Here is a 13,013-nt window from a genome sequence, read left to right as displayed (position 1 = left end):
TTTGTTCGAAGGATTTGTTACATTTGCTTTCGGTGCAACCTTCTTTCGCCATGCCCTTTGCCTTCTCTCCATCCTTCTCTCCACCTTTACCACTGTATATATTTCCGCGTGTTCCGCGCCTTTTCATTAAAGTTGTTAGTCAGCAGTGTGTTCCGTGTTCCATGTGTCTCTCTTCGTTTGTGTCCCAAAGTTCATGCTGGCCCAAATCATGAAGATGAGTCATAGCATCCGCTTGATTGTTATGTGGATCCTGGGCATGGCCGCGAATCTAGTGTAGGCGCACAGGACATGGATACTTTGCGCAGAGCACATGAATTTATTGTGAAATCTGGAACGTTCGTCGAACAGCCTTAAGCTGTTTAAGGGCGGCTCGAGAGTCGGTGTAAATATGAACTGTATTGAATGTAGGAACGAGCGGAAGGGAAGCAATGGCATTGTAAATGGCTTGAAGTTCCAATGCCAGGGGAGCGCACGTATCCGCAGTATACGTCGTGCGAGAGTTGAGATTGAAAGCGTATAACCTGGATTGTAAAGTAATTGCGTGGATTGCAGAATATCTGTCGTTACGAAGGCAGGCTGTTGTTCTGAACGGTATTTCTTCACAGTATGCACCAGTTACGTCGGGAGTTCCCCAAGGCTCAGTATTGGGACCACTTTTGTTTTTGCTCTATATTAATGATATTTCAGTTGGCATACAGTCTTCATTCAGGAAGTTTGCCGATGATTGTGTTGTTTACAGAGTAGTAAATTCCACTTCTGATTCACAAATCCAGCAAACTGATTTAGATACTGTGGCAGACTGGTGTGTACGTTGGGACATGTCCTTAAATATAAACAAAACTGTTCACGTCACCTTCACAAGAAAACGTGCTAATCATCCGTATAGGTATAGAATTAATGATCTTACTCTCAACATAAGCAAGTCATTTAAATATCTAGGCGTCTTTTTTACATCGGACTTACGATGGAATAAGCACATTAATTATATTGCGAATAAGGCAGCGTCACGTTTGGGTTTTCTACGGCGGGATTTTAGCCATTTACCAAGTAACTTAAAAACACAGCTGTATTTCAGTTATGTACGCTCCATACTTGAATATGGATGTGTTTGCTGGGACCCACACACATCTGAGTGTGTAGGAAAATTAGAAAAAATTCAGAATAGGGCAGTTAGATTTGTTCTTGGTAATTATAAATGGCAAGTTAGTATGACGGAAAGCAAACGAAAACTTAACTGGCAAGAGTTGAAGGACCATAGAAGGTACATCAGATTGAAATTTTTCCATGAGATTTATTATTCAAAAACTGGCATAAACCGCGAACAATATATCCAGGCACCTCATTATATATCAAAGCGACTGGACCACTGCTTGAAGGTCAGAGAATTTTCTTGCAAGGGTGACATCTTCCGTTATTCTTTTTTTGTTAGAACTGTTCGGGACTGGAACAGTTTGCCATCGAGCATTGTATGTATTAGATCTAACGAAGCATTTTTCCATGCACTGCAATAATTGCTTTATACCTATAAATGAAGTCTGTACCCCCCTGCTCTAATGCCCTGCGGGGCGATGCAGGTAACTAATAAATAAATAAATAAATAAATAAATAAATAAATAAAAATGGACTATACACAGCAGTAACTCCCCTCTATGCAGAATGTGATGCATCCTTGTATAATATGCACCCTTCAGGCAGATACGCTGCTGATATCGACGGGGAAACAATGGGGCGATTGTCAGTGAGCTGGCAATAGGACCACGGTGGAAGTGTCTTTAAACGATGAAGTTTGAGAAATTGTTTTTGAGCTCTATTTGCCACCCGTTGGTCGATAATTTCACTGAGTGTATTAAGTTGGGCGAACTCCTGTAGCACAGGTATGGGTGTTAAACGAGGCAGATATGTTATGACGCGCATAGCCTCATGATTGATAGCTTCAAGGGAGTCCCACAGTCTGCGGGTGAGACGTTGAAATTGTGCCTGATATACTATCCGTGGCTGAAGGATAGAGAGCACAAGCTGGCGGGTCGTATGAGCACGTGCGCCACCAAAGCGTATAGCTATGCGACGAATCAGACCTAGAGTAGCGTGAGCCGATTTACGGGTGGCTGTCAGCCACGGGGTGCCAGTCCCAGATGTATGGAGGAGAAGACCAAGAATACGAACAGTTTCTACCTGAGGAATCAGAGAATTATGTACCGTAAAATTTAAAGGGGGAACTTTCCGTAAGCCGCCTCTATTTCCAATTCGAATGAAACATGATTTAGTAGGAGAGAGTGTTAGACCCAGAGGTGGGAGGCGAGATGTCAATACATCCAGCGCGTGTTGAAGGAGCGACTGATGAATAGACGCATCTGGATGAAAGCTCCACAAGGTTATATCATCGGCATACGCAAGCACGCGGATAGAAGGTATGGACTGTAGGGCTCGAACGAGAGGAATTAAAGCCACAATAAATAATGTGGGGGCGAGAACGGAGCCCTGCGGCAATCCTCTATTGGAAGTGAAGTTACCAAAGGGCTTTCCGTGGACACGCACGCTGAAGGTTCGATTTGCTAAAAAGCGTGAATAGAGAGGGCTCGAACGAGAGGAATTAAAGCCACATTAAATAATGTGGGGGCGAGAACGGAGCCCTGCGGCAGTCCTCTATTGGAAGTGAAGTTACCAAAGGGCTTTCCGTGGACACGCACGCTGAAGGTTCGATTTGCTAAAAAGGCGTGAATAGAGAGGAGGAACCGGTGAGCGAGACCAAGAGTTTGAAGGGAGGCAAGAATGGCAGAGTGAAGGATGTTATAATATGCCTTTGTTATGTCTGTAGCGATTACGGTTCGTACAAGGTGACTCTGCGGAGAGTGGTCAAGAACGTCAGCAGCCAAGTAGCAAGGTCGTCCTCCGTTCCAATTTGTGGGCGGAAAGCAATTTGGGAATCTGGGTAACAATCATGGGATTCCAGCCACCACGACAAGCGTGCGGATAGAATGTTTTCATAAAGCTTGCAGATGTTAGGCGTAAGGAAAATTGGACGAAGGGCCGAGAGAGATACTGGAGGCTGACCTGACTTGGGTATTGGAACCACAATAGAATGCTTCCAGTCTCCCGGCATGACTCAGAAAGCCACACTTCGTTAAAAGCATCAGGTAGGGTTTGCAAAGCCCTCCCTTCCAAGTTACGGAATAAGGAGTTAGGTATGCCGTCGTGCCCGGGAATAGTAGTAGTTTTTAAACGTTCAATGGAGACCAGCAGCTCTGCCATGGTGACGTCAGAAGTAATCCCATTGGAAGGCTCTGTAACCGATAAGTCAGGTGGAGACGTAGCGTTGCAGTCATGGTTTGGAAAAAATTGACGGGCCGCTTGTTGTGAAAATGTGTACTCATCCACATTTAGCGCAAGGCGAATGCTCTCTGTGTAATCTGCAACCTGAGAAGGGCGCTCCATGGCGTGAAACACTCTCCAAAGATGTCGATTGCCCTGCGTAGAGGACAGGCTGGCACACCATGCAGCCCAGCGTTGCCTGCCTAGCCGCTTTGCATAGCGCCGCGCCCGTGCGGTAGCGCAGTGAAGAGTAGGGAGAGCCGATGGGTCATCGAGGTGACGAGTAGCGTAAAGATCCGCCTGGCGACGAAGAGCCCACAGATTCAAAAGATTTATGTCCGGGTTTGGGTCGTCTTCATTTACAGTAGTGGTAATAGTGTGAGTAGCGAGAACAGCAGAGAGAGTAGACAGTGCTGAAGAGGGGTTGAATGTAGATAATTGATTGTCTGCGCGTACAGAGTCCCATGACGTTATTCGTACAGTGCGGCGTATTTTCCGCAGACGCGTAGGCGTGAGGGAGATAAAAATAGGGCTGTGATCGCTACCCCAAGTATCAGAATCAACAGCCCAACGAGGGTTACCGGGGCCTAACCACCAAGTCAAATCAGGTGAATACGGGCCACCTCGAGGGCGGGTAGAAGTATTCGGGTGGTTTAAAAGTTGAAAGGAATGATCCGAAACGCTCTCTTGGATGTGTGCACCCCTTGAGGAATCCGATGGGTAACCCCACGCAGTGTGTGCGCCGTTGAAGTCCCCACCAACTAGAATAGAGATACCCGAGTTGGTAGAACGTAGAAAACGAACCCATCCCAGATTGGGAGATGCGGAGCCAGGATTACTATAAAAAGAAACTGGGACAAGGGGTGTGCGTGCAGGTTTTACGAGAAGGGCGACAACCTCTTGACGTGTGTTGCACCACCGTGAAAAGTCGAGCGGTGTGTGCGGAACTTAACTGTAAATATAAATTGCAGATTTATCTGGGCTGAGGGAGGAGGCGGTGCTACGGCGATCAGGAATAGAGGGTGAATGGTATGCGCAGAAACCTGAAAGGCGTGGGAGTGCATTATGCTCTTGCAGTAGGAATGCCCATGCCCCTAGCTTTCTGTCGCGAAGGCGGATGTTCACTTCAGAGGCCTTATTAGCGAATCCTCGACAGTTCCACTGCACCACCAACGATGATGATGCGCTATTCATGGCGAGGGCGAAGAGCTTCCACGATGAGGGATGTCACCTGCCTCATCAGCGCTAATATCTTATCCACTGTCGGGGTAGTCAAATCTAACCGGTGGTCGGCACCTGATTGTGGCCCAGTGCTTAATCGTGGTGATACCTCTGATGACTGCTCCCGAGTTATTAGAATTCTTCGAGAGGATTGAGAACGACGCTGTTCCCGGCACTGGGTGAGTTCGTCTAGACGGCGGCGAGCCTCCGCGATTGCATTGTCTAAAACTGTGTCTTCATCTGTGGTATCCACATGTGATGGATGCACTGGACGTTTTGGCGTACCATTTGATCCGAGAAGTTGAGCCGCTTGTGCATATGTACGCTGGTGAGGAGACGTATGGTGAGCAGCGGGCTCAGATAAAGGAAGTTCAGCGAAGTCGTTGTCGTCACATGCGAGTGCTGCAAAGCGATTACTTGTAGGAACATCCATTTTTGCAGGCGACTTGTGAAACTTCTTCGCTTGCTTCTTCTTTGGACAAGCGGGGGAGCGAATGTCATGGTCCGGCTATTTGCACAGCGCACAAGGAACTGTTGGTTCATCTTTCGACTTGGTCAGTGACCCAATTTTCATTTGTGAATAAATCATGCTTCGCCCTGACCAGACGGTGTTCCGTCGAACCTTGGACTATAAACTGTTGGTTAATTCACGTCGGCCACAGCTGCTGGATTAGGGCAGGTATTTTGCATATGTCCTTCTTTGTGGCAGTGATAACAAAAAATACGACGAGGTCGGAAGGCCTGTGGGTTGACAATCGCACCGTAGTAGGTAAGGTACTTCGGGAGAGTCAACGGGCCTTGCAGGATGAGCTGGTATGAGCCCCGGCGACCCATAGGCCGTGCTTGCAGTACAACGTGAGTTGAGCAGCGAATATTTGCGCGCACCTCCTCGGGAGAGCTCATGCTGTCGACATGATAAACCATGCAGCGGAGTGTGTCAGGGCCAGATGCAAAATATATTTGCACCGGGACATGCTTGCTGTCATCCAGGGGGATCCGCGTAACTGCGCAAAGTTTCTGGGCGTCCATCAAGGATGACAAGTTTACCGTGATGGTGTTCGATGGGCGATGGGCGACAAACCGCGGTAGTTCGAAGAGCCAAGAGCGTGATCAATTGTGGCTTTAACATTACGGGAAGGGATGGCAGTCATATCAAAGCGCAATGTAGTCTTGATGGTAACGCGGAACGAGTTCGCAGCAGGCGGAGGAGAGCCGTGACTCACGGGAGGCATCTATGGAGGAGGCTCAGGCGCTGGTGACGGGTCTTGGTGGGAATACTGAACTGGCGCGACGGGCAGAGTTTCTTGAGGGAGTGCCACGGGCACGGAGGCGGTGGAACAGTCCATGTCACAGGCCAAAGTCGTAGCATCGGAAGACGGCGCAGGCTGGAGGCCCAGAGGCGCTGACGATTGCGTGGACATGGAGGCTGCGTCAGGTGGCAACACAGCGGGCATCCGCGTAGCTGTCGTCGACAACGCAGAATCCATGCAGACGCGTAGCGCGGCCTCGCTCGGCAGCGCCGAGCTAAGCCTAGCTTGCCCCTGAGGGTTCCGGTTGGGTTTTTCTCACTTGAGAATGCGCCCACCTTGCCGGGAATTTCTCAGCAGGGGCGTCATCAGCATTCGGTCTCACGGAGGGCACTGTCCGACCCATGCCACACGCGAAAAGCCAGCGAAAAGCGAAAACCCAGACCTAGAAGCAGACACGTAGCCACCCACTAGGTCTACGTCTTCTTCCGGAGGTGGTAGTTTATTATGCAGAGAGAAAGACAGCGGCAATAGTCGAGTTAAAGCTGTTTAATATTGCCTCTCCAGCGCAGACGTTATGCAGGCGTATATTTCGTGGGGAATGTTATTCAAGTGAGGCTTTATTCTGCTTTCCCAAATTGTGTTGTTTCCATTGTGGACGGCATGCGATAGAGTGCAAGTCGATTTTTGAAAGAACTGATGTTTGCTGTACGATTATTAAATGATCTCCTCAGTTTGTACTACCTTGCAAATCTCGAGCAAACAACGCAAAAAGATGATGGACCTAGAAACAACAGACACCACAAGCGCTGTGCTATCCGTCGTCTTTTGCGGCCACTAGCTGAAATGTCAGTTTTACCTTCCAAATGTCACGCGCAGGCTATTGATTAGACTTGCTTGGCTGTGTCTTCCTCGGGTGAATGTACCGATGTTTGCATAGTGGAGGCCAAAGAGAAAATGCTTTAAAAAGTCTGAGAAAAAATGGTTGGGCCAGTAAATCTGGAGACGTTTTTATTCAAGTTCCACATGGGTAAGCATGTTTACCGATCAAATTATAGATGATAGAAAAGGGATTCCTTTTACCATGGGTAGCTGGCAGCTTCACCGCAAACCAGACTAAATTTTGAGAATGGAGTGCCGAACCTGATTTGTGCGTGTGTGTGAAATGTTGCTGTACGCAGGCCGCTTGCCTTATTCTGTGACCTAACGGCACCAGCTCGCAGGAGCATGTTGCGTTCATACGACTCTCATCGCTAATATACTCTATTCTAGCCAGTTCTGATCACATTTCTATGGGCTAATGCAATCCCTAAAACAAAAGATGCTTGTCGCTATCATAATTCGTACTGCAGTCGACAGCACGACGGTTAGGAGGCAACCAGTTTAGGCAGGAATAACTAAAACGACCCGTTCTTGCGGCTGCGGAGACTTTTAGAGATTATCCAATATTTTTTTATATTCGTTTTATCTTCCGGTCGTTTTACATCACGAATGATGTCTAGAATATATCATTTTTGTGTGAAATGAACTAGAACGGTTAACTATGCACCCCTTGGTCAAAACGTCGTCATGGGTAAGAAAAATAAGGCTGTCTTACAAGCGATAGGGTAGAATGCTTTCCAGCTCTGAAGAAGTGAGGTTTTCAGGAGTTTGTTTTACTGTATGCGCAGATGAAAAGAGTAGGTTTCAATGAATAATATACTCAACCGTATTAGACTCTCCTTGGGTGTCTGAAGTTTGCGGTGGCAAGTCTCTATAAAAAACCTGTTTTCTAACTGATTTTGAATTGTAGCATATCTGCCTGCGAATCTGGTGCTTAAAAGGTAAGCTAAAGAGTAGTGTATTTCGAGCATAATATTAAAGTGAGATGCATGAAAAAGAGACAAGTGCCTTTGCAAAACTTAAGCACGCTTTTACCGAAACGTAACATCTTCTGCTTGTTTCGATATGTTGCTCAATGAAAACATTCATCACTGTGCTGAATCACTTTTCTGTGAAGGTGGCAGGGTTGGAGGTATTTATCTTCCGATAGCATATTTAAAAGACCCTTACTGGCTGATGCTTTCTTCTAAAATTACATTATGCTGGGCTACTTGGGGTAGAATTGTCTAAGAAAAGGTAAAAACAGCGCTGATTTAACACAAACCACACAGAAAGACGGACTTTCTGTCTGGTCCGTGTCAAATTAGCGCTGTTTTTTACATTTAGTTAGACAATGCTTTTTTTGACATGGTAAGAACCACCAGACCACTTCGGCCTCTGCCCTAGAATTACGTGGCTTAACTAAGAGTCCCCCCCCCCCTTTTTTTTATTGCCAATCTCTCAGTTAATATTCGAGTGTGTGTGGAGGTTTGATCTTTATGAATGCAAGTGCTGCTTGCACAAAGTGGTCCATAACTGAAGTGTTTTGGTCTCCAAGATATTGGGCCAAATACCTGATATTTCTGGACGCTTCGCCCTAAATTTAGTAGCCAAGTACCGGCCAGAGTAAATGCTTTTAACAGAGTGAAAAATTACAGTGCCCCCTCCGGCAGTGGGCGCTCGACCCCTCCTTTCACAAATACTAGGAGATTGCACAAACCACTAAACCAAAGGAGCAGTGTGTTATGTCGTACAATGTTAGGAATGTAATCAAAGTGGTGTTTCTGTTCTGGACTCTCCGAAATCGAACGCAAATTAAATTGATGGCTTGAGTTCTAGTACCAACAGTGTAGAAATTGTGGTGAACAGTGAAAGAAATATGCTTTATTATTTGGTGTTGTTTTAAACAGAAAACCGTTTCATGTTCTCATGAATTGCGTATAAACCAAAATATTCGTAGAGCACATAACATCTAAAGATGTAAGGCCTTACAAGTAAACAGCAGTGTGGAGTCAATTAGTGTTACTGTTTCGCCAAAAAACTACAGCGGCCATGTTCGATTCTGGAAAACGTTATATTAACATTGAAATCAAAATTGTTTTGTAAGCGACAAGTGAAAGCGGGAGCAGAGTTATTTTCTACAAGCTGAGTTGCTACAGACTGCGAAGCTTGTTTTCCTGAACAAGTAGACGACGCCATGCTGCCTCCACACGTGTGCGTACATATCGGACAAAATCTGTCCCGTTTTCAGAGTCTTCGAGCGAGTAGCGGGCCACAGCATTGTCGAAGATTTTACCCTAAACTTTGGTGGCTTTATCTTCGACGCTCTTCTGGTCTGCGAACGAAAAGGGTTTCCCTAATGTTTGTTCTGCAGCCCGTATCGGGTACATCCCTATGGCGGCTATTCCTTTCATGTAGTCCTCTATGTGCTTGCCGACCGGCTTGAAGGCTTTTTTGATTGCATTTCCCACGCTGTCTGTCATCTTTTTCCATAGGGCACGGATAAAGTACTCGTCCATCTGTAAGAGAGGAAAATATATAAAGCTTCCACGTTAGGCGATTTTGCAACCGTTGAGGATAGATATTTTCGATTCGTATTGTTTCGTAAACACACGCAGAACATTCTTCAGCCTTCGTTTAAAGATGGGCTATTTTGTGATGGGAGCTCGCCGCAGAGATCATCAGAATGGTTTATGGGGCATTAACGTCCCAAAGCGACACGGGCTATGAGAGACGCCGCAGTGAAGGGCTCGGGAAGTTTCGACCACCTGGGGCTCTTTAAGGCGCATTGACATCGCACAGTTGACGGGCCTCTAGAATTTCGCCTCCATCGAAATTCGACCACTGCGGCCGGGATCGAACCCACGTCTTTCGAGTCAGCAGCCGAGCGCCATAAACACTAGTTTTTCATCATGGTGAAAAATTGAGCAAAGTAGACTCGCCAATAGAATGCACATTGTTATAGCGAGGTTTATTTCAAAGAAACAGGCATGGTTTCCAACTAGCAACAAGGTAAATTTCAGTGTTCAGATCTGTTTGTTTCAGTGGCGTCTCCTTTCATACAAAGTAAAATATTTAGAGGCTTGTCTTTGAGCTCCGCTTATTAGGGATGTGCAAACACTCGACACTTTTAAATGCCGTGGAGCGAGTGTAACATGTGTGCTCAAAATTATTCTGAACGAATCGAATTTGTTTTCAAATTCTTAGATAGTTTTCGAATAATTGGCGCGAAGTCCGAATAGGCCACGTCGTAAGCTTTATAGACTGCGCACAGTTTTGAAAAGAAGGCTGACTTGGACAGCGCACTCCATGTTGCTGCGATTTGTCGATGCGGAAAGGGGGGAGAGGGTTCAGTACAACGACGTCGTCCATTCATGTGGAGGCGTTCATAACTGTCATGTACATGGCAGTCAATATTGGGTGACGCGAGAGGCTTCCGCCACTGTTAGCAGTCTATGCCGGTATGACCGATCTCAGAGGCCATGGCTCCAACTCGGCCTTCTAATCAGCTGGGGTTGGTTTTTGTTTTCTATGCTGTTGTCATCAGTATTGCAGAAGGTAATTTTTCTATGCGTATGGCACGTCATTAATATACTTACATCGCGTTGCGTGCCACCTAACGTATTTAATTGCTGTATTTTTCGACCGCCACATAAATATTACCGCTATCTGTATGATGTTTCAGATGAATATTTCTTTTGTACGAATATTGACACACTTGACACAATATTTACACAAGAGACTAACCCCTCTGGGACAGTCACCGGGGTAGAGGAGCTTACATATAAATCGTGCAAAACGGCCTTTAGCACATACGACTCTTTCATATTGCCTAAAGGTAATGACAGCACCATGACTGCCTTTGTTGAGGCGGGGCAACTGTTTTGCTTCGTTAATGTAGAGCACTCTGCTGCTGAAAACACGCATCCATATGAATGACAGAGGAAATACGCGCTTTCTTTTCGTTGCTGTAAGTTTACAATCTTATATAGTGCTTTCTAAGCATTGATGGGAGTTAGTGAAACGTGTTTAAGGGAAAGCCGTGTGCCTCCAGTCACTGGCGCTTACGAGAACGAAAGGCAATAAAAAACCGAAATAACTGCTTTCAGGCGGTAGTAGCCTGCAGCTGCCACTTACTACAAGGAGCACTGCGATGCAATTTAGGCACAAAATCCAAGGACCAATATTCATTCGCGATTGCGAAAGTACTGCACATGAACTGTACACACGTTTAAACCCTTATTTTATAGAAAGCAATGACATTGGAAGCGCTGTGCTCGTGTCTAGGGCTTACAGGACTTGTTGCGAAAAGCGCATCATACCGAAATAGCCCCTGCTCCAAACACCAATACATTTAAAAAAAAGTGCGAGTGGCAAGACCAAATAACGCATACATTTCGTACATAACGCTTCCCTTTTAGAATGATTGTAATAAATACTTTGTTAAAAAGGAGCCAGGTGGCCTGGTCTGTAACACGCCCGATTCTAAAAGCGGAAGTCGCGAGTACGAATCTTTCTTTCTTCTACTCCGTGTTTACTGCGTGGCCGCTTGTCTCGCTAAATATGTCGGCGTGAATTTCTGATTATGGCAAGCTCCAAACGTGTTTTTTTTTTCATGACGGCTGCTCCAGTGAACGAACTGTTGCGCGACGAAAACTTGGCGACGAAATTTCTTTAAAAAAAATATAAGGAAAATATTTAGAAAAAAAGAAGTTTCCCTTGAATCTAACGTTAGCGAGCAGTAACTATCTCTAGAGAGGCCTAAATATTCTGAGAATAGGCGCTTCTGTTCACTCCAAACTGCAAAGAGAGCGGCGATGCGATAAGTGCTTCGATTGATTTTGAGATTTTCGTAGTTACTTTTTGACTAAATTTTTTTACCTTGTCGTCGAGTTGCTCGTCTCGCGCAAGGTCACGTTCCACGTCACGGAGGATTCGAGCCACAAGAATCGCTTCCTGAGCGATCTGATTGAAGTGACCGCCGCTTTCCGCTTCGAGAGATGACTCATCCTGGGGAAGCTTGTACGCCAATGCTAGAAGAGGACACATCATCCGAATAACTGAAATAGTTTTATCAGCAGCAGATTCGTAAAGAAACTCCGCCTAAATAAGTGAGGCGAAATATTCTCAGAGTATGCTTCAGCGCAACCCACTTCTGTACAGACGCCTGCTTGCTGACTTTCCTCGGGACACCTAACTAAATGTCCTGCTGCTATGCTTGCTTAATATTCAAATCCTCTCTCTCACTCTTAGTGGCCAATGGTTACGGGCTCTTTGCATTACTGGCTTTGCCCATGCGTAGTTCTTTTTTTTTTTTTGGTCGCAGCAAAGATATCGGCAACTCCTACGCTAGTAAGTACTGTAAGGCGCACAAAATTACTTGCTGAATTTTGTAGCGAATAAAAACCGTACGTATATTTCAACAGCGAAGATCTCAAAGCCTAAGCACTGTGCAGTCGCTGTTCACTGCGACTTGATTTGGGTGTGGGAGACCAATTCTGCTGACTGTGTCCCCGTGGTTCGCATATGTAGAAACTGTAATAATTATTTGTTTCCTCAACCCATCTGCGCATAGCATCGCTATGCACTATTGTGTCTGATTTCTGAGCGGTAGTTTCTTTAGATCTTTGTCGTCGTGTGAGCTATACAAAATCGTTCTAAATTAAGCGTGGTCGGATTGTATACTCGGATGCATTCAGGACCTTGTTTCTTTTTTGCTGTAAGTTTTTCTACTCACATGAAGTGAAGAAAAGTGCGCAAAGAGCGGCTAGAGGGATCTTCATGATGCCTGTAAGTAAAAAAAAATCATTTCGTTCTCCTGCCTTCAGAAAAATAAAATGGATTTACATTCTAGTTAATAAAACCACTTGACCTCGCACAGGTTACGACTCAGCCTGCATCTCGCGGAAAAAGTAAAACTCTAACGATGCAAGGAAAAAACATGTTTTTATCATTGATGGTGAGTGATAATCATTAGATGCATTTTACCTCAATGACGACAAAACTTTTATACTGCTTTTCACGTCGGTATCCTACCGTCAGCATTTAGTGTCTTTCCTGAATTTATTGAATAATTGCTACCAGAGGGCTATTAAATTGCGAGAAAAAAAACACTACAGCGTTCGAGTCAGGGATTAAGTTACGTTTTTTAGAATATGCATCTGCTTACGGTGAGAAGTTAACCAGAGAAACACGGAGATTAGTTCTATATTAGATCTCTCATGAAACCTCATCCTTGCAAAGCACCGTTTGTGTAAAGTATACTCACGGCTGAAGAAGAGGCGATCTCCGATGGGTGCTTCCTTGGGTGCTGCTGCTTCGTTGCTCTAAGTGCCCTTTTATACAGTACAGAGATGAATCACGGCACTAAGTTTG

At 45.6% G+C, this 13,013-nt stretch overlaps 1 protein-coding gene across 1 annotated transcript; it reads right to left on the bottom strand.

Moving 5' to 3' along the window:
- Positions 1-8,500: 8,500 nt before the first annotated feature.
- LOC144124757 (uncharacterized) lies at positions 8,501-13,013 on the bottom strand. The gene is made up of 4 exons (XM_077657620.1): positions 12,907-13,013; positions 12,376-12,426; positions 11,520-11,671; positions 8,501-9,157 (listed from the first exon to the last, which is right to left on the bottom strand). The coding sequence occupies exons 2-4, from the start codon at positions 12,419-12,421 to the stop codon at positions 8,936-8,938; spliced, it is 420 nt and encodes a 139-aa protein (XP_077513746.1). The 5' UTR covers positions 12,422-12,426; positions 12,907-13,013; the 3' UTR covers positions 8,501-8,935.

This window comes from Amblyomma americanum, chromosome 3, assembly GCF_052857255.1.
Source record: "Amblyomma americanum isolate KBUSLIRL-KWMA chromosome 3, ASM5285725v1, whole genome shotgun sequence".
Taxonomy (NCBI): Eukaryota; Metazoa; Arthropoda; class Arachnida; order Ixodida; family Ixodidae; genus Amblyomma; species Amblyomma americanum.
Note: the sequence above shows the minus strand (reverse complement) of the source record. Positions and strands in the feature narration are given on the sequence as shown.

Bases quoted from the DNA above. Each gene is read 5' to 3' on its own strand.
- LOC144124757 (XM_077657620.1), bottom strand. From the start codon at position 12,421: ATGAAGATCCCTCTAGCCGCTCTTTGCGCACTTTTCTTCACTTCAT. The intron at 11,672-12,375 runs GTGAGTAGAAAA...GTCCTCTTCTAG, and splicing joins CGCACTTTTCTTCACTTCAT to CATTGGCGTACAAGCTTCCC. The intron at 9,158-11,519 runs GTAAAAAAATTT...CCTCTCTTACAG, and splicing joins ACGAGCAACTCGACGACAAG to ATGGACGAGTACTTTATCCG.